Source organism: Saccopteryx leptura, chromosome 5 (genome assembly GCF_036850995.1).
Source record: "Saccopteryx leptura isolate mSacLep1 chromosome 5, mSacLep1_pri_phased_curated, whole genome shotgun sequence".
NCBI classification, from domain to species: Eukaryota; Metazoa; Chordata; class Mammalia; order Chiroptera; family Emballonuridae; genus Saccopteryx; species Saccopteryx leptura.
In genome coordinates, this window is record NC_089507.1 from 149,924,171 (window position 1) to 149,951,788 (window position 27,618).

The 27,618-nt window shown below is 51.4% G+C and overlaps 1 protein-coding gene across 4 annotated transcripts in view; it reads left to right on the forward strand.

Moving 5' to 3' along the window:
* Positions 1-27,618, forward strand: part of GREB1 (growth regulating estrogen receptor binding 1) — a 122,599-nt gene that overhangs the window by 51,657 nt on the left and 43,324 nt on the right. For all 4 annotated transcript variants that reach the window (XM_066386094.1, XM_066386091.1, XM_066386092.1 and 1 more), the window contains exons 2-7: positions 6,316-6,496; positions 12,237-12,356; positions 14,154-14,330; positions 22,644-22,826; positions 24,148-24,291; positions 25,555-25,686. In XM_066386094.1, the coding sequence (XP_066242191.1) occupies positions 6,340-6,496; positions 12,237-12,356; positions 14,154-14,330; positions 22,644-22,826; positions 24,148-24,291; positions 25,555-25,686 (913 nt within the window). In that variant the 5' untranslated portion in view covers positions 6,316-6,339. The remainder of the gene's footprint in view (positions 1-6,315; positions 6,497-12,236; positions 12,357-14,153; positions 14,331-22,643; positions 22,827-24,147; positions 24,292-25,554; positions 25,687-27,618) is intronic.

Consider the following 27,618-nt stretch of genomic DNA (forward strand, 5'->3'; position numbering starts at 1 on the left):
GGCTCCAGCGCGCGTCTGACCTGGCCCTTGTCACTGTGCCCTCGTGCCTCCACACCCACCTGTGCTCCTGCACCTGGGAGGACCTGGGCTCCCAATCACGCAACGGGTGTTGCCTCTGGGTCAAGCTAGGGTGCACTGTCCCCCTCCCATCCCCCAGGCCCCTTCTTCTTTTCAACCTGCAAACCCACCCTTCCAGAGTTGGCTCTTCCCAGAGGCCCTCTGAGATTGACCTGGGATGGAACAGTCCTCTCCCATCTCTGTCTGAAGCTACCTTCTTGCCCGCGTAGACAGCGGTCATGCTGTCATTTGTGCCACGTCCTTTGTCTGCTTGCCTGCCTACCTGCGAGTTTCTCCCGTGACCCTGTCCGTTGTACCTTTGCCCTTAGCTCCAAGCGGGAATGAAATAATTTCTGCCACGTATCCAAACTAGATTCTTTAGCTTTGTTTAAGGCAGAACCATGACTCTGGAAGAGGAGGCTGCCTGGTTTTCACAGAGGAGGCACAGAACACATTGGAAGTTGTGGATTTGTGGCTTAGGGCAGACCCAGCTGTCTGAACTTGGCCCTGAGACCCTGAAGGCCCCCAGCTGCATCCTGTCTTCCAGCCTGGGTGGCTCAGGTGGCCATTGAGCGGGATCTTGGGCAGATGGGGGTGACTAGCAGAGTTGTCAGCCATCATTGCCAGGCCCACTCTCCACAAGAAACTGCCCTGGGCTCGTGGGGAAGGAGCCATGAGCAGTCTTGGTTGCTGCGCCCAGCAGTTCAGGCCCCCGAGGAGAGGGGAGACACAGACACTCTCTGTGGTCTTAGGAGGAAGGCTCAGAGCCCAGTGAGGTGCCAGCAATGTGCTGGGCGGAGGGGAGGGTGAAGGAGAGGGAGCAGTGAATTTTCCTCAAGGACAAGCAGAAGGAGGAACAGGCAACGATGGGCGCATGGAACAGTCATGCGTCCACGAAGAAAGAACAAAGGGCACATCATATACTGTGATGCTCACAGGAAGGGCTCCCCTCTGACCTGGCTTAGAACAGAAGTAGTAGATGAGTTCAGGTGATACTTGGGACAGGGATGACATTAGCTAGTACATTTTCTGGTGTAGTCTTTTTTTTTTTTTCCTTGCAGAGAGAGGAAGGGAGAGAGATGAGAAGCATCAACTCATATTTGTGTCACTTTAGTTGTTCATTGATTGTTTCTCATATGTGCTGTAAAGCAGTGGTCCCCAGCCTTTTTTGGACCGCGGACCGGTTTAATGTCAGAAAATATTTTCACGGACTGGCCTTTAGGGTGGGACAGATAAATGTATCACATGACCGAGACAAGCGTCAAGAGTGAGTCTTAGACGGATGTAACAGAGGGAATCTGGTCATTTTTTAAAAATAAAACATCGTTCAGACTTAAATATAAATAAAATGGAAATAATGTAAGTTATTTATTCTTTCTCTGTGGACCGGTACCAAATGGCCCACGGACCGGTACTGGTCTGCGGCTCAGGGGTTGGGGACCACTGCTGTAAAACCAGTAACCACGGCCACCACCATCACAGCCGCCTGACCCATGCAGGTTCGCATTTGATTCGGACAGTCGGTAATGAAACAACGGAGCCAAAAACTGATGGGCCATTATCTTTAACCCTAGCTTGCACCCGGCGGGCAAGTAAAAACACACACTGAGCTCCAAAACTCACTCATTCAGTGCTCACAAAGCTACTGACTTATCCGAGTTTCCTAGACTCAAAGGTTTCTAGCTCACTAGCCTTATTCATCTCTGTTCCCCATCTCCTTCTCTCTGCACAAACTCTGCACTAACTGGCTTCTCCTTCAGCACTCCACCATCTTGGCTGCTTCTCCTGGCCTCCCCCATGTGACCTCTCTCTGCTCTCTTCTCTGCTCTCTCCTGTAATGCTAATCTCAGGAACTGAGAGAGCAAGCTCCCAGTCTGCCCCACTTTATAGTGTAGATTCAAAACCTTTAATCCAATATACAAACAAGGAAGTCTCTGATACAAAGTCACTTATCTGAGGCATAATGGGATTCCTCATGAGAGTGTACCACCCCACATCAAAAAGGGTGGGAAAGGCTTAGTCCTAAAACCAAGCTGCAGGCTACAAGGATCCTGCCTGCCCACAGTCTGCCCCCAACACACATTAATATAATCACACCCATCCCAAGCAAGAAGGGCAATTAATATTATTGCATGGGTGACGGACTTCCACATGGGCAGTGACATCTTTAACAAAGTGAGCATAATATATTTTATCTGCCCAACACGTGCTTTGACGGGGTGGGGGGCTCAAGCCAAGCCAGTAACACCTTGCTCAAGTCAGCAAGCTTGGACTTCAAGCCAGGGACCCCATTTGGGCTCAAGCCAGTGACCTTGGAATCATGTTGATGATCCCATGCTCAAGCTGGCGACCTTGGGGTTTTGAGCCTGGGACCTCCCAGGTTGACACTCTATCCACTATGCCACCACCAGTGGTCAGGCTGGTGTACTTTATAAAGGAAGCAGAGGTTTAATTATGTCTACTGGAGTACAATGACACAAATTAAGTCAAGATCTTTGGCCAACATCTAGAAATGAGACTTATGAGCAACTATTTCCAGTTTTAGAGAGGAAACTAGAATTTATCAACATCTACTGTGTGCCAGCCGCCCTCCATTTGTTTGTTCTTTTAGCCTCTACTACAGCTGTGGAAGGTGGTTTATAGTCCTTGTTTCACAAATGAGGAAATGGAAACACAGAGAGGTTAAGTAACTTGCCCAAGGCCACACAGCTTAAAAGAAGCATAGCCATGAATTAAGCCCCTATTGGTCTTATTCCAAATACATGTCTGTTTTGTTTTTTTTTTAACCACCTAGCAGTCAGATTATGGAGGAAATGGGTGTTGGAGACTGTCCATGAGTTAACAGATCTCTGTGGCCACTGGAGAAGGTGGGGTTGGATCTGAGGAAGAGCAGCAGGAAGAGGTGGCTACTTTATTTTTATGAGCAAAGTGACGAGTGTGTAGCACCGAGGGCTACACAGAGCCGGTGTTATTTTAGGAAGTGAGTTCTGGCCCATTTCGGGAACTCAATAGCTGTTGTTGACAGATCGGAGCTTTGGGTTTAGACAGCGGTGCCTCACTGCCTGACTGATAAAAGAGACAGGAAAAGAACTGTGGGCTTAGGTTTTAGCTGGACACCTAATTCTGCAGGCTTCCCTGGGTCCCTGAACCTTTTAAGATAAGTGAGTTTTTTCTGCCTTATGGGCAAAACTTTTGATATTCTGGTCCTAAAAAAAAGAAAGAAAAATAGTGGGGGTGGTCACTTCAAGGAGACACGGAGCGAGGATTTTTTCTTTGAATGGGCTGGAGTCCAGTCCACCGCTTTAATCTCCAAGGCAGGGCTCAGTGGGCTGCCAGACAGGCGACGCTATCCAGGCCCCCAGCCCCTCGGGCCCCTGCTTGTTTATTTTGCCCGCTCCCTCTCCTCCTCCTCTCTGGCAGACTGGTCTTCAGGTGACATTCTTAGAATGTTCTTTGTCTGTCTAGAAATGTCTTTTTTGACACGATCAGGGTGGTATGGCCGTGGACTGGAAATGCCTTTTGAAACGAGGCCTTTCATGTACTGAGGCTTAATTTCCCTGTCATGGCAGCTACCCCTAACCCCTTTTAGGTAAACAACATTAAGAAAGACCCTAAGGCACCCCTCTTCTAACCAAAAGTTTTCGCTTGTCTGGACAAGTAAACCCCATGAGGACAACAACAACTTTTCTGGAGTCAACGGCTGGAAAGCAAAGATTCTCATGCTTAGGGCCGTAGTTGGGCATTCTAAAATTGTACCCAAATAAACAAGGGACCTCAGGTGAGTCACTTGATCTCTCTGTTTCCTAGTGTGTAATGAATGAGAACCATGCTGGTGAGTTTTAGAGCCATGGTGGAGATAAAATACAATTACAGATGTAATCAAAGAGAAGCATGTGCATAAAGCGGCCCTAAGAAACGGTAGCTGTTGTTTAGATGTCTGCTTCAAATGTGCTTGGGCTGGATGTCACTCAAGGAACGCAAAGCGTTTAAATTCCAGACTCAGTCTCTTCACCTGCAAGCAAGATGGAGATACAGTAATACTTTTTGTCCCCGGGTGGTTGGCACGTGGTCGCTGCTAAGTGAATATTGGTTTTCTTATTCTTTCATTCAAACTTGGGTCCTCCCTCTGTCCTTGAGTGTATGTTGACTGACTTATACATTGCATGTGGGACCACAGTAGATAATCTATATCTTTACATTAAAAACTGTATGTTGAAAAGTAATTGAAATGATTAGATAAAAAATATAAACGGAAGTTGTGGTAGTTTCTTTTTCATCTTCCTTTTGGACAGATGCTGTAATCTGGAAGTACGAGGATAAGTCTACCGTGTGCTGCAGTTCTGTGAGGCTAGGCAGAACCTTCTGTAGCCACTGCAGGGTTGAAGAGGCTCTCAGAGGAACGAGAACACTTCGCCCAGGAGGAAGTCTGGCGGTGGCTGTGGGTGCTGGCTTAGCCCCAGAGCCCAGCTTGCTGGCTCTGTCCTTTAGAAATTGAGAGGGATGCGATTATAAACCAGTACAAATTAGAAAGAAAGACTATGAGGCTGACCCCATCCTCCCCGTGTCCGGCCTATTTAGAAATCATATATGTACTGAGATTGAAGGAGGAATCACAACGGAATCATAAATTATCTCAAAGTAAATGAAGAGGAGGATACTTTATACTAAACCTGTGTGCCGTAGCAAAAGAGGGAGCCTGGGGAAAATGGGTCACCGTAAAGGTCTTCATTATTAAAGAAGATGGAAAATAAAGAGGGTGATAGAGTAATTATCTTAAGAAGTTTGGAAAGAGAAGAAGAATTTGAATCAGAAGGTAATAAAAGCAAAAAGGTAAACTTAATGAAATAGAAAACAACTTGGAAAACATTAGGAAGGAACATAGATTTCAGTGGAGGTTCTTGGGAAGTACTAAATAGAGATTTAACTGTATGTACGGTCCGGGGGAAATATCGGGGCAAATAAATGCCCCTTTCTTCAGCGGAATATGATGCTGCCATTAAAACTATTTTACAAAGCAGTTGTAAGAGGATTGGGTAAAAGGCTTACACTTAGTTAAAAATGCAGAATCAAAAATTGTGTTATGAGATGATTATGGCCATGTGCACACAAACCCGTCTCCCTCTTACTCCCAGGTTCTGAGGGGAGTTCAGTCTGGAAAGAGCACATTACAGTATCCCAGTCGGAATGGGATACTGTCGCATGCTATCAGGCAGGGGGATTTCAAATACATCGTGTTAAATGAGGGAAGCCTGTCCCAAAAGGCCATGTGCTGTATGATTCCACTAATATGAAATTTCCAGAGTAGACAAATCTACAGAGACAGAAAATAAATGAATAGTTGCCTAGGGCTGTAGGGCTGGGGAAGGGATGTTTGGGGGTGACAGGCAAAAGGTATGAGGTTGCTTTTTGAAGTGATGAAATGTTCTAAAACTGATCATGCAATGGTTACACAACACTGAGGATATACTATATACCCTTGAATTGTACGCTTACCGCGGGTGAATGGTATGCTATGTGAATTATGTCTGAACCAAGCTGCTACCAAAAAAAAAAAAAAAAAAAAAAAAAAGAACCAAAACCAAAACACCACAGTGCTTATTTCAGGATAATGGAAACATCTGTGATTTTCCTTACTTTCCACCCTCTTTGGTAATTCCCACATTTCCAGATAATCATTCTGCATCACTTGTATAAATGAGAGTGTAACAAAACCAAAGACCTTTTTAAAGGAAGAATGTTAATCAGTGGCCTTTTTTAGCAGTGAGGACAATAATGGGAAGTATGTAGCCTACCTCCTTGAGAAGCCAGGGGAGGCTGAGTAATCCTAAAACCTGGGGACCTGTTGTAATGGATCACTGGGTCGTCGGCTGCTGTCACACACACAAAGTGGCGCGGGGCTATTCTTCTGCCAGTCCAGGAAAATAAAGCATCGTTCGTCCGGGGGTCTCTCAGGGGCAGGGTCACAACTCAGGGAAAAGCTGGGGGGGTCTGTGAAACCTGGGGTGGGGGATGGAGAGCTGATTTCCAGTAGAATCTGAGAGGTGTCAGAGGCTGCCATCTGAGTACTAAGTTGGAGAAAGCTGGGACTTATATAACTTCCTGTAATTGCCGGGTGCTGAGAGCTGAGACCTCCCCCACCCCACCCCCCACGCCTCCTCTCTGCTGAGCTGGGGTGGGCGGGAGGGGGGGTTGCTGTCTGCCTTTGGGCTTCACGCGGGTCAGTCTTTTTAACTGACACTGAAATGCCATTTTGAACAGAAGACTCCATCATTTCTTTTGAAGATGGGGAACTCCTACACCGGACAGCTGAAGACGACGCGGTTCGAGGAGGTCCTGCACAACTCCATTGAGGCCTCGCTGCGCTCCAGCAGCCCGGTGCCCAGGCCCGTCTTCTCCCAGCTGTACCTGGAAGCTGAGCAGCAGCTCTCCTCCCTGGAAGGTAGGCCGGACACCTGCGTCCTCCTGCGCGTCGGGCGGTTCACCTCAGTGTCCGCCTGCGCGTCGGCGGTTCACCTCAGCAGCAGCCCTCGGAAACCAGAATATTCCCTCTTCTGCTTTGGGAGACACGGTGGAGAGTGGCAGACAGAAAAAAATTGTTAGAAAAAGAACGTGGCGCACAAATCCTTCCTTGGCTCCTTATTTTAAAGGAAGTTTCAGCCGTAAGTGTTGCAAAGAATCACATTTTTTTCATGGGACTAATAGGAGAAAGGGAGGGGGCCGCGTCAGGCTGTTGTGAATCCACTGGGACTTGGGAAAAGGTTGGACGTTTTCATCTGGACGAGTAAGAAATTTTAATGCGTTTTGGGCCCTCAGTTACTATTTTCCCTCTTTATCCTGTGTTTCGTGGCCATACCTTCCCAAAGTCGTCTTGGTGATTGCTGTTAAAAACTGTTAAAAACCAAGAACAAAGCTTTATGAGTTTTCATGTGTGCCAGGAATAGAGAAATTGTCTTCAGGCTTGGGGACAACTTTCGGGGTGTGCTTAATTATCCAGAGAATAAGATGGTTGTGTTTTTCGATCTTTAGTTTGCATTTTTTGTAGCTGGGCATTGTCCTGTCAAAAGTGACCCCCTTGCAGTCCATAGTAGTAGTGCAAGAAAGTTTCTGTAATGAAAGTCCTTTCTGTCACTTTGTCTTTCCCTTGAAGTTACCTGTCAACTTCGATTAGCTGTTGATGGGACGTAGGGCCGTGATTTAGAGCCAGCATTAATTAACAAGTGAAATAAAGCATGCAGTTTGGCAGGTTCTGAGTCGGGGTGGTCGTGATGTGTGAGTGTGTGCCAGTCAGTGTGCATGCATGCCTGTGTGCAAATGTGTGTGTGGGAGGGTGCGGGGGCAGCTGCACATAAGGAAAAAGGAGGCACGCACCTGCCTGTGTGTGTGATACCTGAGAGTTCTTCCTTCTAGCTGGGAGGCAGGCATTCCTGTGTCACTCTTTATCATGTCCTCACTAAATCCACCTTGTTGACAGCAGCAGCTAGGGGCCAGAGAGGACTGGATCCGGGTCTGAGAGCAGCTGAATTGTGGTCAAAAGCATGAAGTAAGAAAACCCGGAGTTCTTTCCTATTCACATGGAAAGTACTGACAGTCTTGGCATAGGAGACATTACTGTGATGCTGCGAGGGGACAGGAGAAGTGATGGCAGAGTATTTTGTAGACTGTGTTTTGGCTAGCGGGAAGACTTGGGAAAGACGTGTTAAACAGTCGTCCTTCTTACAGCACTGGGAGGCTTTGCTGCTAAGGGTAAACGAGTGATAATCATAACGAAAAGTAATTTAGTACATTTGGACGGTACCTTAAAATCTACCAAGTGCGGCCCTGGCCGGTTGGCTCAGCGGTAGAGCGTCGGCCTAGCGTGCGGAGGACCCGGATTCGATTCCCGGCCAGGGCACACAGGAGAAGCGCCCGTTTGCTTCTCCACCCCTCCGCCGCGCTTTCCTCTCTGTCTCTCTCTTCCCCTCTCGCAGCCAAGGCTCCATTGGAGCAAAGATGGCCCGGACGCTGGGGATGGCTCTGTGGCCTCTGCCTCAGGCGCTAGAGTGGCTCTGGTCTTAATATGGCGACGCCCAGGATGGGCAGATTATCGCCCCCTGGTGGGCGTGCCGGGTGGATCCCGGTCGGGCGCATGCGGGAGTCTGTCTGACTGTCTCTCCCCGTTTCCAGCTTCAGAAAAATTAAAAAAAAAAAAAAAAAAAAAAAATCTACCAAGTGCTTCTCCTCCACCAGCTAGAGGAATTAGAGGAATTGAAGCCCTGGATTTGGGAAGATAGCAGATTGGTTTGCTGGAGGTTCTGAAGGACGCCCATCTGGGGAGAGAGGGGAAACCGTTGGAGGGTCCCAATCGGCTTTCTTTTATGTCTAAGATCTCCACAGACAACCCTTCTCTGCCTCTACCTGGGAAGCTGCATCCCGAACGTTCTGACGTCTCAGGATGCTCCCATCCACCCATAGGGCGCTGGGCCAGTGACCCTTTCCAGGGACAGTTGTTAGGCTTCCACTCCTTGAGCCTCCTGCGCAGAGTGCAGAGGGCTCCCTGCCAGCTGTGGGCACCTCCTTCTGCCCTCTTGTTGGTATGAAAACCAGAGCAGCCTCCCTGTGCTCTTTCCACTTGCCCAGCAGACAGAATAGCGACATCCTTTGAGATTTTGTTTTCCTAGTAGGGGGAGCACGGTGGGTGGGGGAGCCCCTGCGGTGTGCTGGATGTCACTATAAACCCAGCACTCACTCCAGCCCCTGGGTTCTGCCCCATAAACCCTGGTGTAGATGGCCTGTGTGGCCCGTCCCTCTGCCAGTGTCTCTTATCACCGTCCTTCCTCAGACAACGACGTTAAAGGTGATTTTTTTTTTTTTTTGTATTTTTTCTGAAGCTGGAAACGGGGAGAGACAGTCAGACAGACTCCCGCATGCACCCGACCAGGATCCACCCGGCACGCCCATCAGGGGGCGACGCTCTGCCCACCAGGGGGCGATGCTCTGCCCCTCCGGGGCGTCGCTCTGCTGCGACCAGAGCCACTCTAGCGCCTGGGGCAGAGGCCAAGGAGCCATCCCCAGCGCCCGGGCCATCTTTGCTCCAATGGAGCCTTGGCTGCGGGAGGGGAAGAGAGAGACAGAGAGGAAGGAGGGGGTGGGGGTGGAGAAGCAAATGGGCGCTTCTCCTGTGTGCCCTGGCCGGGAATCGAACCCGGGTCCCCCGCACGCCAGGCCGACGCTCTACCGCTGAGCCAACCGGCCAGGGCCTAAAGGTGATTTTTATGACTAGGGTGCCGGTGTACTAAACACCCCTTGCTCAGTTAACATTTTCCGTGTTTGTGAGGGTAATTCTGTGGGGGCCTGACTACTGTGCTTTGTTCTTCGAATTAGGGGTCTCCCCACCCCCTCCTGGGGGGGGAACCCTTTATGTGTTATTTATTTTTGAAAAAGAAAGTCTGACCAAGCTATAAACATACCGCCCAGCAGTCTGATGTCAGTGTTTGTCAAAGGTGCGGGCACATTTTTATAACACCCTCCCCTCTCCAGACGTCACGCGGTTTCCTTTCATGAAAAGGGAACGAAATTTACTGTGCACGTTGGAGTAAGTGGCCTATGCCAGGATGGAAGGGCTGCCACTCAACCTCTGGGTTCTTGCCATCGTGCGTGGCCCCAGCGCCATGTCTAGCATTGTGTGGGAGCACATGCCTCCCGGGAGACCTTGGTCAACAGTCTGGTTTCATCCCCCCCCCCCCCCCCTGGTGAGGGAATCTGCTCAGGCTTGTCTCTGGCTGACTCATCCTGTTGAAGACCAGGGAATGTCCCCATAGACCTTTGACCTTTAATCCTGCCTTTTGAAAAACTGGATTTTGAGCTCTTTCTTTGACTTTCTGAGGCTGAAGACCCCTCCTCTTCCTCCCTCCCTCCCTCCCTCCCTCCCTCCCTCCCTCCCTCCCTCCCTCCCTCCCTCCCTTCCTTCCTCCTTCCCTTTTCTTTCTTTTCTTTCTTTCTTTCTTTCTTTCTTTCTTTCTTTCTTTCTTTCTTTCTTTCTTTCTTTCTTTCTTTCTTTCTTTTTTCTGTTGAATTCCTGTTCTTTTCAGTCTAGCAGAATCAGGTGCAGACTTCCTTGGGTGTGTGCCACGGGCGCTCCCAAGACTTTCTCTCCCCTTTTCACCCTGACCCTTGGTGTCTGCCATCCCCTCGGGGCCTCTGGGTTCCTGGCTCGGTGTCATCTGGGTTTTGCCCAAGAGCGTTCATGCCACCCATGCCATAGGTGGCAAAGGACAGTCTGAGTGTCCGTGGTGGTGTGCTGTGTGGCTGGCACCTGGGGTCTGGCTGTCACCCTGTACCTCTGCGGCAAGCCTTCTCTGCCTGCCCTTGATGTCAGGGAGCAAGCAGCTGAAGGAGGCTCTGCGCCATCTCCCGTGACCCCTGCCCTCTCCCCGGGTAATCTTTACACACTCTTCCCGTCACTTCTGTGTCCTCTAGGCCCAGAAGGATGGAGACACTCAGATTCTTGCGTCACTCCTGCCGTGACCTTTCCAAGGTCGTGGGTCCAAACTGCCTTGAAACGTCCGGTTCCTTCTACCTCTTGTCCCTCAAGCACCTTGAAAAAGGTGGCCACTGGGAGTTTTTGCTGTTGGTACCCTGTCCTGAGTAAATCGCCACTGGAGTATTCTGAGGGCCACGCAGACTGTCTCAGCTCCAAGTTACCTCATTTTACAGATTTTACAGATGCGGGCTCTGACGCCCAGAGAGGTTAAGTCACCTTCCTGCGGCTACCCAGATGGTGGCAGACCCACGTTCTGTAACTTGGGTTTCCTGATTCCCGGTCCCATCTCTTTCCATGGCACCCGATTCCACCCTTAACCTAAATGCATGTGACCCGTGGGTGAATGACGGGTGTGTGTGTGTGTGTGTGTGTGTGTGTGTGTGTGTGAGTGTGTGAGTGTGTGAGTGCCGAGACAGGTGAGAGCAGGAGCAGCAGTGGCCGAGAAGCCAGGCCCGAGAGAGGACGCGGGAAACCAAGGAGAAACCGTTGAGCGTGTTCCCGGGGCCCTAGTTCATGAAACCTATATGCTACTTATTCAATGGTATGTAGAGACAAGCTGAGAAAGATTTTTTTACACTCCAAACGCCTGTTAAAAGAAGCTAGAAGGACTGCACTTCAACAACAGTCTCGAAAATCCATTTATGTGAACCCCCCTTTCTCTAGGGGTGCTGGGTAAAGGAGGGGCCCCTGGGCGTGCTCTGATTGGTTGGACAGGTGTTCCCGAGGCTGCACTGCGTCTGTAGGCGGTGTTTTGCTGCGTCATTTGTGATGACTCAGATGAGTAAGGGCGGGTCCTGCGCTCCAGGAACGGAGCATCAGTGGGCGGGACAAGAAGCTGTCTCTACAGAACTCGCTTGCAGGGAGCAGCGGGCTGTCCACGGCTAACTCCTGGCTCTCCCGGCCAGTTCTGCACTTGATATTCCTCCTAAAATAGTATTATTTCCCTTAAGAAGAGTTTCCTAAGCTCAAAGCATGCCTTTTGTTCCTGTGCTGAACTGGCTTTCTGTGTGTGGGTGTGACCAATTTGGGTGTCTGTGTGTATTTCTAGTAGTGATACCTGCATTCTTCCCTAGGGATAAATGATTGCACGCTCTCTTATGCTACTTAAAGGCAAGTCACCCTGAGTCCCGTATTCTAGTCTCAGCGTACAGCTGGTGGCGTGGATGTCAGTGTGGGCACCAGGCACACCTGGGGACGAGCCGCCTGTACCCCTCAGCTGCGGGTCACTCATGGGTCTCTCTGAGCCTCAGTGTCCTTGTCTGTAAAATAGTCTATTGTAACACCCCAGCACCTCCCACACAGACAGCCCTGGAATGCCTGCCTGCTATGTACAAGCTTTATGCCCCATCCTTTTCAGCTAAATATTTATGTACCAAAAACACATGTACCAAACATGAGTGTGTGCAGACAGACACATGCAACTCTGGTGGATGGGAAGAGATGTAACTCAAAATTTGAAGTCATGAGACTGGGCTCGGAGCCTGGGTCTGTGACTTTGGGCGAGTCGAGGACCTGAGTGAGCCTCAGCTGCCCCTCTTGCAAAGACGGTGTTAGCGGCCGACGTACCCTGTGGATGTAGGGGCTGGTGAATGACCCAGGAGCTGAGACTTGCTGCGTACTTACCTCTGCTCTCCTCGCCTCTCCTCTTCTTCCCTTCTAGGTGGGAGCCGAGCCGACAATGAAGAAGAGGAAGAAGAGGGGGACGGGGGGCTGGAGCTGAGCAGTCCCCCAAACCCCTACCAGACACACCCTCTGCCGGAAGGATGCTGTACCATAGATGGTGAGCCTGCCAGCCCTGCGTGGCGTCTGCAGCTGGGAACTGCGGGCGTCCCCCTGAGCCCACGGTCTCCAGCAGGCAGTGGTCGGGGTCCCCTTCTATACCTGCAGCATTGGCTACACCGTGCCGTGGGCGCTCAGTCAGGCTCACGGCCCCTCAGCCACTCCTTGGACAGCCTTAGCTTTATAGTCCCTTTGGGGAACTGCTAGCAGTTGTTTTAGATCAGGGCCTGAGGCAGCTGAGCAGGGCTTGCAGAAGCAGTCAGATGGGCTGTGGAGGCCCCGTGCACCCTGCAGGTGGGCCTGGACTTGACCTTGTGCAGGGTGACTGGCAGGGGAGGCAACCAGCCCTCACAGGGGCTGCTGTTCCGGGGAAAGAAAAGCTCTTCAAGAAGTAGGACTCTCAGTGTTCAAGTGTTAAAAGTTCAACTAAATAAGAAAATGGAAGACTCACCAGTGGCCATTAGCGTGATTTTCAGAGGACTTCCAAGTCCATGCAGTGAAAACCCCAACTGTCCACAGCCTGTTACCCCAGGTCTGCAGAAGGTGGGGCCACTCTGCAGACGGAAGGGGCCCAGGTCGTGAAAGGTGAAGGCCAGCTGGGTGTTTGACCTCGATCTCAGAGAGCTTGCTGGATATCCCTAAGGGAATGAAGGGGACCTCTGGGCCTGAGAGGCAGACTGGGTGCATCCTGGCCCACCTCTCAGCAACTTTGAGCCAATGACTTAATCTCTCTGAGACTCAATTTCCATATCTCCAGAACCGGGGGCGGGGGGCACAGTACCCGGTATGTGACTGAGGGGAGCTTCGCAGAGCTTCTCTGGGGGTGCCGCACACAGTGGGCACATGGGTTTCCCGTTTCCAGTCTCCTGCCTTCCACCCAGGGGCAGTGGGAGCCCTTGGAGATGTGTTACAGATGAAGAAGCAGGTGCAGGTGGAGGAGAACCCTTCTAAAGGGCTGTGGTTGTGCAGGGAAGGTCCTGCGGTCGTCGGTGTTCATGTTACCACGTGCATCGTCTCGGGCAGACTCTAAAGATGGAGGAAGCCTCAAGTCGGGCTGTGTGTGCCGCATCAAGGAAAACCCGGGAAAGGGTCCATCCTGAGCAACTCAGCTGTTTCTTTTTTCTTCCTCCCCCCCAGATAATTTTTGGACACATATTTTAAAATAGGAACTATGCGAGGGGTGGGCAAAGGTAGGTTCACAGTGTGCGTGCACACAACAGTTTATTGTATCATCTACTGGTTGATTACTGTAGGATGTATCTGTATTACCACTGTGATCCTACTTTTGCCCACGCCCGTGTTGAAATGCCCCTGAGTACAAAAGGCTCACTGGGTACAGAGTGCCAGTCTCTGCACTGGGAGTCTCCGCTGAGTCCTGGGCACCCCGCCCCTCCGCAGAGGCAGCCAGGGCCACTGGGTCCTCCCCCTTATTCCTGCTGCTGGCCTGTCCTCATGCACATAAAATGCAGGCTGTAAAAAAATATTAACTCCCTCAGAATTTTTTGTGCATTTATTTGGTACACACTTGAATTTACCATCGTCTGTCTATATTTTTTCCTGTTGAGCTTCCTCTATGCAGTCATTATATGGTAACGCCGCCAGTCAGAAAGACACAGGGTTAAGTCTCGTTAATCACCACGTCACAGTTTTATCTCTCAGAATTAATTCTAAAGTCAGCCACGTCCAGCGGAAGGGGTTGGTCCCGGCAAGATCCAGACTGTCCTCGTACCTTGGTCGTGTGGATCCTGGTTCTGGAAGCCCCTGGGCAGTGGGTGTGAGCCCTGTCCGTGCCTCCTAGGGTTCTGCCAGGCGGGGAAGGACCTGCGCCTCGTCTCCATCTCCAACCAGCCTATTGACGTGCCCGCGGGCTTCCTCCTCGTGGGGGCCAAGTCCCCCAGCCTGCCGGACCACCTCCTGGTGTGCGCCGTGGACAAAAGGTTCCTGCCCGATGACAATGGGCACAACGCTCTGCTCGGTGAGTCCCTCCTTGGCCCTTCCCCACAGCTCCGTCTGCATGGTGGATGGGGACCAGGGAGGCCGTGGGCGGGGTGGAGAGGCCACCATTGAGGTCTCTTCGCCAGCATGTCACACGCCCTTTCTATGTCTTTCAGTAGACTCTGTCTTTATGGAATGCAAGGAGGATGAGATTTATTTTAAAGTGTGACTGCCTTTCGGTAGAGCGCTCATCATTTAGTATGCATTCTTTTGTACCTCTATTCCTCAGACCTTCCCTAAGTGCTTATCTGTGAGATGCACGGGACCCAAACCCTGTCCCAGACCCTCCCAGACACACTCAGACATCAGGCAGGAGAATAAGGCTGAGCATGTGTCCTTGCCGCCCAAATGTATAATGGCCAGGCACCCTCGTCCGCTCTGTCCTCTGGTTTCCCTCCCACCTCTCAAAGGGCGTCCTTCTTGTCCTGGCTTCATTGGTTTCATTGGTAGGCTTGGACCTGTCCGTGAACTTGCCCAAGGGTACATGAGAAAAGGAACAGGGTCAGGATTCAAACTCAGGTCTTCCCAGCTCCAAATCCTACCCTTCCATTAACTACCATACCTGATGGTTCTGTCTGTAGCCTGCTCAAGATCAGCGTGGGGGAGACCACAGCTTTGGTTTTTCAAACAGTCACTGGCTCAGGAGACCACAGTGTTTGGACAGAGGTGAGGCCAGGCTCACCAAGTCTGGCTTTGTTTGTTCAGACGTTCGGAAAGCTCTTACTGTTCTCTGCACACTCCCCACTCAGCAGAGCAAACGGGGGAGGTGTGAGGTTTAGACCAAGAGCCCCGAGAGCTGGGTTCCAGTACTGCATGTGACCGCTGGTAGCTTTTGGAGGCTGCCTCAGTATCCTCATCCATAAATAAGGTGGGGAGGTGATGCCCTCGTACCCCTGGCCCTGTGGCAGTCTGGCCCCTTCACCTAGTCCGGAGATTCCCTGGGAGCAGATGGGTTGGTCATGGTCTGTCTATTTCAGACGTCGCCTCAGGAACAGCTTTCATTGTAGAAGCCAGTTTGATTGTGAGAGTTTATGGGAAGAACCAGGTTAACTCCCAAGCCAATATCTTCTGTCCTTTGTCTGTGTATAAACATTTAAACTTCCAGTTTTATGCTGGGTAGCGCACGTCAGTGGATCTTTATTGAGCACATTTTAAGTCTGAGGTACTATGCTCAGTATTGAACAGGGGACAAGGGAGAGTGAGGTTTGACCGAGAGAAGTTAAGACATTATTCCTGCCACGAGGACGGGGTGTGGGGGTGGCAGCGGCGGCATGGTCCTTGGCTACATGTAAACTCTGAAACAAGGTAGATGAATGCTGACCAGAGGGACAGACACGGCTCTGGGACAATGACCAGGGAGAGAAAAAGTTGAAGCCGACTCCTTTTTGGGGCAAGTTCGTGGACTTAGTGTAACTAGTTCTTAAAAGATCCCGGAAAAATCACTCTACCAGAGAAGCCCCCCAAAGTCATGACGGCGCCTCAGATTAAATTGGTTTATAAGGCTGCTCCGGCCGAAACGTGTTGGCAGCTGGGCCAGCGTTTGATCTGGCTGAATTCCACCACTTTGTTTCTTGAAAGGAATTGTGAGGGCAGTAAACTGAGGGGGTGCTGTGTCTTGGAATGCGGAGATGAAGGTCTTTCGGTTCATTCACCACCAGCCCGGTCACAGCTTCGAGCTCCTTGGGCAGCCAGCGCGGTGGATGTGGTGTCTTTGTTAATGGCTTGTCAAAGAGCCCTCGGAGGCGGGTGAAAAGGGCCGGTTGGTAATAACTGACGCTTTCTTCTTTTAAAATAACTCAGTGCTCTCAGCTTGCACATCTCACACTGTTTAGGTTTCCTGCAATTACCCCTGATGTCTGCATGGGACAGGGTGTCCCTGCAGCCCTCCCAGGACCAGGGCTCAGCGCTTTTTAGTGACCCATAAAATGAAAGCTGCGGATAATCTTGGGGGAAGCAATGGAGAGCCCCGCCCGCCCCCCTGTTGGCCATCACTGAGAATGACGAGAGTCTCGTTTTAGTGACTTTGTATCCACGGAGGGTGTTTTGTCTGAAGAAGTGGGGACAGTAAAATACAGGTGTGTGTGTTTCAGTTGTTTTCTGCTTTTTTGTTTGGTAGTAATTGACCTACATTAGCTGATGGCCATAGGAGGAAAAAACACATAAGGAGAACATTCATTTTTGTTCATTTTTTTTCTAGAAGGGAGGGAGTTTCTTTCTTTTTTTTTTCATTCAGCAGGCAAATAATTAAGCATATTTGGAATTATATAACCCCAAACTGAAGGTGGAACTTAAGTTTAGCCTTGGGCTACAAATCCAAGTCAGACTGGGTCTCTCTCTGGGAGCTCGGGGTCTGGTGGGGGACACAGGCCAATAGAGACTCAGAGACCCACACCAAAGCACCGCGGAAGTCAGGTGTGTGCTGATCCCTGCGGCACGCGGGGCCGAGGCCTTGGCAGGTCGTGGGGAGCACCCAGGGCGCATGGTCCCCGGTGACGGGAAAGGCATCTCAGGGGAGGCAGTGTTCAAGCGGGGCCCTGACACACGAGTGAAATGTTGCCCGTGGGGGAAGAACCCTGACAGCTGCTACATTATTGAGACGTATCATGTGCCAGAAACCACGCTCAGTTACAAGAACCAGGTGAGGCGGGTGCGTAATGACCTAGCCTCTGTACGTGAAGAAGCAAAGGCACAGAGAGGTTAGCCTACTTGCTCAGGGCCACCCAGCTAGTAAAGGGAAGGCCCTGAATTTGAACCCGGGTGACCTGGCCCTGGTGCTCATGTCCTAGACAAAAGGGCCTGTCAGCTAGAGGCACCTTGTGCACAAAGGAGCTAGGCAGGCAGAGGGACGGGGAGAACTTCCTGTGGTCACAGCAGATGCTATAGAACTGCTCTACAACGGGAGGTGGGGGGGGTCAGGTGGGTCCTGCTTGGAAAAGGCTGTGGCATCCGGGAGACAGTATCAAACTAGAGGGTTAAGACAGAAGACCTAATAGTTTTCTGTGTCTGTCTTTTGTCTGTAACAGCTCCTCGCACGTGGCCAGCCCTGTTAAACTTATAACCCTTCCTTCTCCTCGACTTTTCAAATTATTTTCAGACAAATCCCAGACATCGTGTCATTTAATCTGTAAATGATTCAATATGTACCCCTTAAAGATAAGGGCTTTTTGTTGGAAATCCAATGACATCATTATACCTAAAAAATTTAACATTAATGCCTTAGGATCCTCAAATCTCCAGGGTGTTCAAGATGTGTTTTATAACTTTTTATAGTTGGTTCTTAAAATTAAGATCCAAATGAGGTTCTCCCAAAGCATTTGGTCACTGTTTCCCTTAGGTCTCTCTTATATGTATTCTCTCCTATTTTTATGTCCTTCCTTCCTAGTTTTCCCCTTAACAGTTTATATTTTAAAGAAGCATCAGAAGTATTCAAATGAGGCCATTACCGTGTGTTAATTTGCACTTTAGAAAGATCTCTCAGCGGTAACGCGAGTAATTGATTTTTACTAGGAGAAACTGAGGCAGGGGAACCAGTTATGAGCCTGTTGCAGGATTCCAGATAGTTACGGCGCCCTGATAGTTCAAACCTCCGAGTGTCGTACCATCAAACCCTGCCCTCCCCACTGTTGGAGTTTGTCCCAGGTGGACCTTCTGCAAGCCTGCCATTAGCTGTGTCCTCAGGGACCCCACCTTGTCTGGAGGAAGCCACTGTGGGTGCTTCAAAGAAGAATCATATAAATTTGGTTCTGGAAGGAGGCAGAGTTCATTTTTGTCCTCACCTTCCCTTTTACGGTTGGGAAACTGGGACCCAGAGAGAGCAAGCCACTTCCCCTATCTCAGCACTGTGAGAGCCAGGAAGGGTCAGACCTGAGCCTCCTGGCCCTCTGAGCTCTGCTCTCTGATACAGCTCTGTCCGCCCAAGGGAGAGCAAGAAATGATACTTCCTGAGAACCTACTGTGCTGAACATAGTGGGCACTTACCCTCCTTACACTCCTTCAAGATGGATTTTTTTTTTTTTTTTTTGGTATTTTTCTGAAGCTGGAAACGGGGAGAGACAGTCAGACAGACTCCCGCATGCGCCCGACCGGGATCCACCCAGCATGCCCACCAGGGGCGACGCTCTGCCCACCAGGGGGCGATGCTCTGCCCCTCCGGGGCGTCGCTCTGCCGCGACCAGAGCCACTCTAGCGCCTGGGGCAGAGGCCAAGGAGCCATCCCCAGCTCCTGGGCCATCTTTGCTCCAATGGAGCCTTGGCTGCGGGAGGGGAAGAGAGAGACAGAGAGGAAGGAGGGGGGGGGGTGGAGAAGCAAATGGGCGCTTCTCCTATGTGCCCTGGCCGGGAATCGTACCTGGGTCCCCCGCATGCCAGGCCGATGCTCTACTGCTGAGCCAACCGGCCAGGGCCTCAAGATGGATTTTTGTCAGATCATGTCATAGCAGAATGGTTCAATTCCCAACTCCCATTCTACCCTGGTTCTCCCCTACCCCACCTCCTGTCCCTCCCTTGGGCGAGTTGCTTTCTCTCTGTGCCCAATTCCCTCGCATCAATTGGGGAGCCCACGAGGTGTGTTACAGGGCTTCTGGAGGTTTAAATGAGAACATTTATAACATAAAGTGCTTGGCATAGTGCCAGGCCCATGCTCAGTGTGCAGTAAGTGTTCGCTGTTATCATCTTGGTGACAGATGGGAGACACAAAGCTCAGAGATGTAACCTGCTTGAAGTCACACATAAGCAGGGAGTCCAGATTTGAAGCCAGGTCCCTCTGATTCGCAAGTGTGTGATGCTGCACACTTGCAAAGTGTGGGAGGGGGACCGGAACTTTTTTTCCAACAGAAGGGAGAGCCTCACTTGGTGGCTGCACACACAGGTGCCCATTCGGGACATGCTTGTGAAACCAGTGCCACCTGCAGCTGCTAACCACCGCAGGCTTGGACCTGCGGGAAAGTCGCGTAGTGTCTATGTGTGTGGTCAAGAGCGATTCATTTTTATGGGGCATCTCCGGTGGGTCAGTACATGGAAGCAATGATTTCTCTCAAGCCTGGATATCTGTGCCTGGCAGGACCTTGCGGATTCGGGCTATATGGTGTGCTTCTAGGTCTGTTCTGAAGAGATGATTATAGACTTTCGAGTCCTAAGGGAGATTTCTCAAGAGAGTGGCTTGTTATATTCTTCCTCGTGAAAACTTTCATTGCCTTTCAGACAGTGTCTTGAAAGATTAGAATTATCTTGTATGATCAGCAGGGGTGGTTTCAACCATCTCCCCGTCTCCAGGGCCTGGTTGGTAAGCCACTGGTGGTTTTCTTGGCTGGCCCTCCCTGGCCCGGGTCACATCTCAGGAGAGCGAGGATTCCCCCAACCAGCAAGGTTTTGCCAATGCAGGAGAGCAGCTTGCCTGCGGGCTCCCTGACTACTTACTACAAGGAAGATCCAGGTTTCCACTCTCATTTCAAAACCCACAAACAGGCCCTCTATGGTCGGTGGTTCCTGCCCCTGCTTCCGAGCTGGTCCCACAGCCCACATTTCTCATGGGACAAAGGCCTGTAATCTGTCTCTGGACAGGGATGGCAGTGCTGGCCTCGGCAAACTGCTCTTAGCATGCTTGGTCTTGCAGATCTGTTTCTTGTTCATCCATCCTTTTTTAAAATGTAGGGTCATAATCCCTTCCAGAGAGCTTGGCAGGTTTTTCAGGGCCAATACTTGGGTGGCTGTTGAGCTGTTTATCTCAAGATTCCCCTGTTGGAGACAAAGGGCTCAATAAAAACATCACATTATGACTTCAAAGTGTGTGCAGAAGTCTTCCAGTGCTCGATCTTACAGTTACCTTGTTTCCTGTCTCCTTCCTTCCCTCCCAATATCTACAGACAATCTGCCACCTGCTGAGCACTAGTCTGTGCACGTACACTTACGTACAGGCACAAGTTGCACCTTCTCAAAGTCACACCGTGATCCCGGTTCTTTGGAAGCATGGGGTTGTTATGGAGGACAAGACAGGAATCTCAATAACTATAGCACTGAGGAAGAAGTTACAAGGCTCTCTGAGCAATGTAAGAGGCTGGAGGGGCCGGGAGGAGAGTGAGGCCTGCCCCTTCGGGACAAGGAGGTCTCTGGAGAAGTGGGCATTTGAACTGAGGGTTGAGTGACAGGCAGAGGGCAGGCAGGTGGGGCTTAAGTGAGGAAGGGTGTGTGCCTGGAGGCAGGAGCATGGTGGTGGTGGTCAGGGGGGTCCACCGGAAGGAGGCATAGCTGAATGAGGACCAGGAAATGGAGCTGGAGGTAGGGGTTGTGGGGGTTGGGCACAGCCTTGAATGCCATACCATGGGTCTAGATTTCATCCTCATGCTAGACCCCAGTGCCACACTTCCGGTATCTGCTTAGGACTATGACTTAGCCTTTCTGATTTTTAGGGTTCTGAAAAGGAGGTTTTGCTGTCCTGAGTGACTGGTTATTGCTAAGCTGAGTGAACTGTCTGGATGACAATGAACGGGCAGGAATGGCACTGTTTCTCTGTGTGCGCGCTAGCTCTCTCCTGCTCCGTAAAAAACAAGTGAATATAGAGCCCAGTGTTGGGTGTTTCTTTGGTACCTTATCTGTTTTCTCTGGTTGAAAGGGAATAGGATTCTGGAAGGTTAAACTAACCTGGAACTGGTCCTGTGGCTAGACCAAGAGATTGGTTCTTATTCCTGAGGCCTTTTAAGGAATATAAAATTTGCTTAAGATAAGACAGACCAAAGAATCCACCAGGTTTCTGTCCTGTCTGTAGGAAAATGGCTGGGAGTTAGACTGTGGTCCTGAGACAAGTCTTTGGTGTGGACTTTGGAACGCTAAGCACTGTGGGGGCAGAACACTGACCCAGCAAGTACTGATAAGATTGTGGAAGCAGCTGATCCCTATAGCCTTTTCCTGCATACCTAAAAGCTATTAGCTAATCACCCTTCTCTGCTGCTGAATCCATTCTAGACTAATTTGACCCAGGCTTTGCTAATTTGCTTGTTGAGCAAAGACACCAGTAAATACGATGAGGTTCCAGAGATCTGGGCTCTCAGTCCTAGAGGCTGGGAGTCCCCTGGACCCATCTTTTCTGTATGTTGTTTCTTGTGTTTTTTCTTAAGTCCTGCAGCACCTTCCTTTCTTGCATGGCCACTGCTGAGCTGGTCGAAGCAACCTCGATGTCTTATCTCTCTGTGGAGATGGCCTGAACCGAGGTGACGTTGTTTTAGACACTAGCCAGAGGCCTTAGGGATACTCTGTTTAAAAACAGAGCTTATGCATAGCCTCATGACCCTCATGGCCTGAGTCAAAATGACCTTTGCAAACTTGTCAGCTAGAGAATACGATAAAATAAATTAGTCTCAGCCTCGGGTCCCCCCTCCCAAAGGGTCTTGTTCCAGATGTATCAGCAGGCAAGACAAACTCTTAAGGAAGGTCCTCTTGAGATACTGAGTGTCAATGAGACAGTTGGGTGGAAAGGCCGAATCCTGACGTTTCTCTTGCAGTAACCGACCATCTGAGGAGACCCGCTTAGGTGGACATTGTAGTTCCTAAATTTCTTCTCTCCTGAAGCTTTTCTCTGGATTTTCATAGTTCATAGGAGGTGGTCTGGCCATCGCCACCGAGCAGACGGCCATCCCAGAGCCTTGCAGCTGATGACCCCTGTTGGCTCTCTGAAAGGCCTGCTCTGGCCTCGGGTGGCAGGACGCTGACGCTGTGACAGCCCCGTTCTAGCGCAGTGTCTCCACTCCCCAGGCTGCCGAGCTCCCAGAACTCACTCGCCACTGCCCTGGCTGTGCACTGTGGCGCTTTCTTCATTTCTTTGCAGCAACTCATGGGGTCAAATGTCTTAACTCCAGGAGGAGAACTGGGGCTCCCAAGAGCTCTCCTAATGCATCTAGTGTCAGTGAGCAAAGGTTGCCATTCCGTAACTGTCCTGTGCCAGAGGAAGCAGGAGCACACCAGGTGACTGACCGCAGGTCCTGAATCAGTGCGGACAGCTGCATGAGGCTCTTGTCCTGGAAGCTGGCTCTGTGCACGGCTTTCAAAGATGTCCGTATGCAAGTTCAGACCTCCAGGCTCCAGGGTCCACCTCCGTGACCGAGTCTTCTTGGTCCTTCTCTTTGAGTCAAGGCCCTCTTGACCCCAGGGCCAGCCTAAGATGAGGGGACCTTTGCCCTGTGGAGTTCTCTGGTTGGTGGCAGAGGATGTGGCTGGTTGGAGTTGTTATGAACCTTGCACTACATATCTGAAGAGGACTTTAGAGGTACTTGGAAACATGTTCACGGTTTGTTTCTTCCTCCAGGATTCTCGGGGAATTGTATTGGCTGTGGGAAGAAAGGTTTCTGCTACTTCACAGAATTCTCCAATCACATAAACCTGAAGCTGACCACTCAACCCAAGAAGCAGAAACACTTGAAGTATTACTTGGTCCGCAACGCACAAGGGGCTCTTACCAAAGGACCTCTCATTTGTTGGAAAGGCTCAGGTGAGCGGGTCAGCCCTGAAGGGGTGGGTGAAGGGGGTACTCCCAGGTGAGCCAGGGTGCCTGTCAGCTGCTCTATAGCGGGCACAATTGCAGGCGAGAGGTCAGATTATGGAATTAAAATGCTGCTTTGCATTCTGGCTGTTCAGTTTATAGTATCAGCCTAACTGTGGGGGCCATTTTAAAAGTCAACCGAGGGCCACACCAGGCTGTTCCTTCTTGTGGCAAGTGTTTAGAAGGTTCTCAAGTAGGGGTGACTTTGTTTCCCCGGGGAACATTTGGCAATGTTGGGACATTTTTTGATTGTCATGACTGGAGACAGGACAGCCCCCCCTCCCCAAAACGACTTACCCACTCTAAAATATTAATGGGATGAGGTTGTGAAACCCTGATTTAGAGAAACTTGGCCTGAAAATCACCCACCTCCTCCGTCCCTGCACTGGCCCTTGAAGAAGTCACTGGGCTCCACCCCTCCCTTTTCGTCTGTGTGGAACAGGGGCCCGAGGCTACAGTCAGCTATGGAAGGACGAGGCTGGGGGTGGACTTGTAGCTCCGGGTGCTCCCTGAGACACCCCCACTGAGCTGGTGTGGAGGGGCGTGTTCTAGAAGGGCTCTCAGTGAGATGACCAGGAGAACCAGCCTTCCGTTCCTCACATGTCCGTGTTGGTTCACGTCTGGTCACCTGCAATCTCCCAGCTGCTTCCATAAGTAGAATGGAGGGGCTGGCTCTGGGCGTTCCTGTTCTGCCAACCCCTCCCATCTCTCTCTGCCTTTCCCTCTCCTCTCCTTACATCACTTAGTAAATACCTCCTGAGCTGGTACTATGTGCTGGTCATCTTCTAGGTCCCAGGAAGGCAGTGGTTCTTCCTCCTGTGGGGCCAGGGTAGGGTTTGGATCACGTGCTGTGACCAGGCACCTCGTGGGTGAGATACGGCACTAGGCAGAGCGTGACTCATGGGCTGGAGGACGGCATTGGCTTTACCTTTACCGAGTGATGCTCTGTTCTTTCCTTGGGTTTGAAGGGCAGCAGTTGGGTGATACATCTGTATCATCTGTTTTTCTGTTCCCCAAGTGCTCATTATTGCTCCTCTCCTAATGGTCAGAGTGTCCCTCTGATGGACCCTTGCCCTTGGCATGGGTCTGCAGGGGTGGTCACACCGCCACCTCCTTTGGCTGCACTGAAGCAAAGACCCGGATGGTGTTGGCACCATTATGGTTATCTGAATACCTGGCTCCCCTGCAGGGCCAATCCCAGCCTAGGAGACTGTCTCTAAGTGGTGGGGGTGGCAGTGAGCTGGTTTTCATGACTGCTCTTGTCCCGCAGAGTTCAGAGGCCGGCAGACCACCGCTGGCCCTTGCTCCAGTTCCCTCTTCCCACTGCTGGACAGCTCCGGGCCCCTGGCTGCTTTCTCCAGTGAGCCCACTTCTGCAGTGAACCCCAGCGTCCCCGTGGGAGCGCAGCCGGCAGGTGAGGCGACGGAGCAGCCCCAAAGGAGCCACTTCCGTGGGCTTGGCCTGCCACCAGCATGGCTGCTGGGTTACGTAGCCAAACCTTCAGGATACATCTGTGTTCTCTTTTTCTGCAACGCCTTTGTGCTTCATCTTGAATTTGGAATAGGTTTCGACAGAGAAATATTTAATTTGGAAAGGTGTTCTGCATTCCTATTTGCTCTGTCACATGATCCCCTTGTTGGTGGGTGGTGGGATCCCTCTGCACCCCCACTTTGCAGCATAGAGCTTGCTGTGCAATGGCACGAAGTCTGTGTTGGACCTGGACTTCTGGGAGGGGTGGGCGACACAGACACGCCCTGTGCTGTGTGTTCAATGCGCCACAGCCCTGTGGCATCCTGTCAAGCCCTCCAAAGCCCCTGTGAGCCAACTTTCGTTTCCTCATTGTACTGACTGGGAGATCGAGGCTCGTCGGTGCTGGCCTGGGATCTCACGGGAAGTCGGATCGGACAGCAGGTGCTTCTGGTTGACGTGCTTAGCGTCTTGCCCATCTGAACAGACCCGATGAACACGGGAGAGATTGCCACAGTAGGCAGCGGCCTTCTTGGGCTCAGCAGGGTTGGCAGTTTTCGTTCCTTCTGCCTGGTGTTCTGTGGTCGGGCCTGCTAGGGGGCCAGAGCCCTTCTGCACCTGCCTCATCCCAGCCCCAGTGCAGCAGCTGTACTGGGGCTGGGAACACGCTCCCCTCCAGCTGCCACACCCCCTTCTCCAGGTGGTGTCTGCTGTTGTCCTCGCTGTGCCCAGGCCACCTGGGACCTCGGCCACCAGGGCATCAGAGGGGACCACTGCGTTGGCATCAGAACACCCAGGTGTAAGTCCCAGTGCAGCCAGCTTCTTGCTGAGAGATTTGGGGCAGCTCATTTCAACTCTAGAGTGTCCGTTTCCGGGACCCTGGTGGCCGCAGCCCTGACAGCACCCCTGAGCCTGTTTGATATGGCCGACTCTGGGGGGTGCAGGAGAAGGCAAAAGGAAGCCAGCACAGTTTTGGGGGCAGCTCTGGAATTCAGGGGGCCCCACCAGCCACTCCTGTCCCTCGGGTCCTTCTTCCACCAGGGAGTGCTCCCTGCAAGAACGTGTGTGCACATGCGTGTGTATTTTTGGTGCGTTTTCTCCGTGGGGCAGAATCACTGTATCAGGAGTGATGGAAGAAAAGTAACTTCCAGCTTGCTGGGCTCACCGAGCAGGCGGTGCTCTGACCTGCTGTTTCCTTCTCTGTGCTCAGGACCAGCCTCTGATCACCCCGTGCTAACCACAGCAACGGGCCCAGGTCTCTTCAACGGCAAGGAGTCCCCGAAGCAGCAGCAACTGGTGAAGAACAGGCTGTCCTCGGCCGTGCCATGCCCCTCAGCACTAGGTAGCATCACCTGTCCTGGGAGTCCTGCCCTTCTCTGGGTCAAGTCTCTGGGTGGGGGATGCAAGAGCCTCCTGGAATTGGTGTTGCTTAGAAGGGGAGTCCGGCCCAGTCAGCAGGTTTACCCATGGGGTGAGTCCTTGGGGCTGTGCCCAGACCCTGGTGCTGGGTGAGGGGTTATGCCAAGAACCTGTGCGAGCCTGTTGTGAGGTGGATGACCGGTCTCATTGTAAGCCACCTACCAGGAGGGCTGCAGAGTTCCTGAGAAATAGGGGACGATGTGGTATCGTGGGAACGACATCAGGTAAATACGATCCAAAACACAACTCTGTTTCTTATCAGTCAGGGGATCTTGAATAAACCTTCTGGCTAAAAGTTCCCTCATCTGGAGGTAAGAATTCCTCTCTGAGGGAGGTTGAGAGGATCAGATGAGGTGCTATATATAGAGTCAAGGCACACCTGGCAGCTCCCTAAGGGCACCTTATTACCACCCACATCAGCATCATTATTGAGCTGGTCTGTTCAGGGAGGGCTTCCTGGAGGAGGTGACAGCTGGGAAAGCATTATTTAGAGATGGTTTGAGAAGAAGTGAGGAAGAGGGAGAAGGAGGCAAGGATCCAGTGAGAAGGAGGTGAGTGAGGAGGTGCAGCAGACCCCCCCTGCTAGAGCAGAGTCTGTAGGCTGGGGGACAGCTGAAGGCAGAGCAGGAACCCAGCTCTGGACTCTAGGTTCAGTGCTCTCCTCCATGCTCGCCAGGAGCCTCTGCATACGCCAGGCTTCTCTCTCCTCCCTCCCCCATGCACACAGCCAAACGGAATCTCAGGCTTCATCTCAGTGGGAGTGCCCTTAGAAGCCATCTGCTCCAACACTCTGCTTTGTGGAGGAGGTGCGTGAGGCCGAGAGGCAGTCAGGCTTCCTGCTTCTTGTACACGCTGGCCAGCACTTCCCTGGTGGCCATCTTCAGAACTGTGTCCCTCTGAGTGGAGGAACAATGTCTTTACTGAATTGGATCTGAGACTTCCCAGTCTTAACCCACGTGCCGTGTCCAGGGCCTCAGTGAGCGGGTTGGGTGATGCAGTTATCTGACCCTAAATGCCAGGCAGTGTCCCCCACCACCAGGAGACACTTGGAACCACAGAGGCAGCACTCAGTGACATCACTTGGGGAGAGTTCATGGGCTTAGAGTCCAGTTAGAGGTAGTTAGGGTCAGCGTCCCAAAGGGAGAAAGTACCTGTAGTAATGCGATGAATAACATTCTTCTATCCTTAGCAGCAAGTCTCCATTCCCCGTTCAGCAGCTTCAGGTAGTTTTAGAGGCGCTGGTGTCTTGGTTTTGGTGAGAACTGTTCCGTTGACACTTGAGGACAGAGCTGGGTGGTTGGAGCTGTGGTCTGTACAGGGCAGCAAGGAGGTTGCAGGGTCCAAGGAGCCTCCTGTCTGAAAGCTCTTTGTAAACAAAGTTCTTTATGCTTTTAGCTCCTTACCCACTTTATTTCATTCGTTTTCTATCAGTCTAGAGAAGAGGTGGAAAGAATTTCGATTCCTTTTCTGAGACTGTAAAGCAATCAATTTCAGAGCTTAGGTGTATGAGGCGCTTGTGAAGAAAGGGTCTTACCCTCCAGAGATCTTTCCAGAGATCTGATTCAGTGGGCTCAGGTGGTGCCCAGGGGTGGGCAGCTTTCACAGGTCACTGTAGCTCTGTCCAGCCTCAGACTGAGCCCGGAGCCTGAGGGACAATCAGCCTGCCTGTCTCCCCCCCCCCCCATAAATCGGCAGAGACTGGGGTGCTGGCTTACTCAGGATGGGGCCGCACCGGGCATACAGAATTCTAAAAGTTTCTCAGATGAGTGCAGTCCTGATTGAGCATATAGCTCTAAATGTAGGGGAAATTTTGCATAAAAAACCAAACCTGGTTAAAAAAATATATGGTAACCAA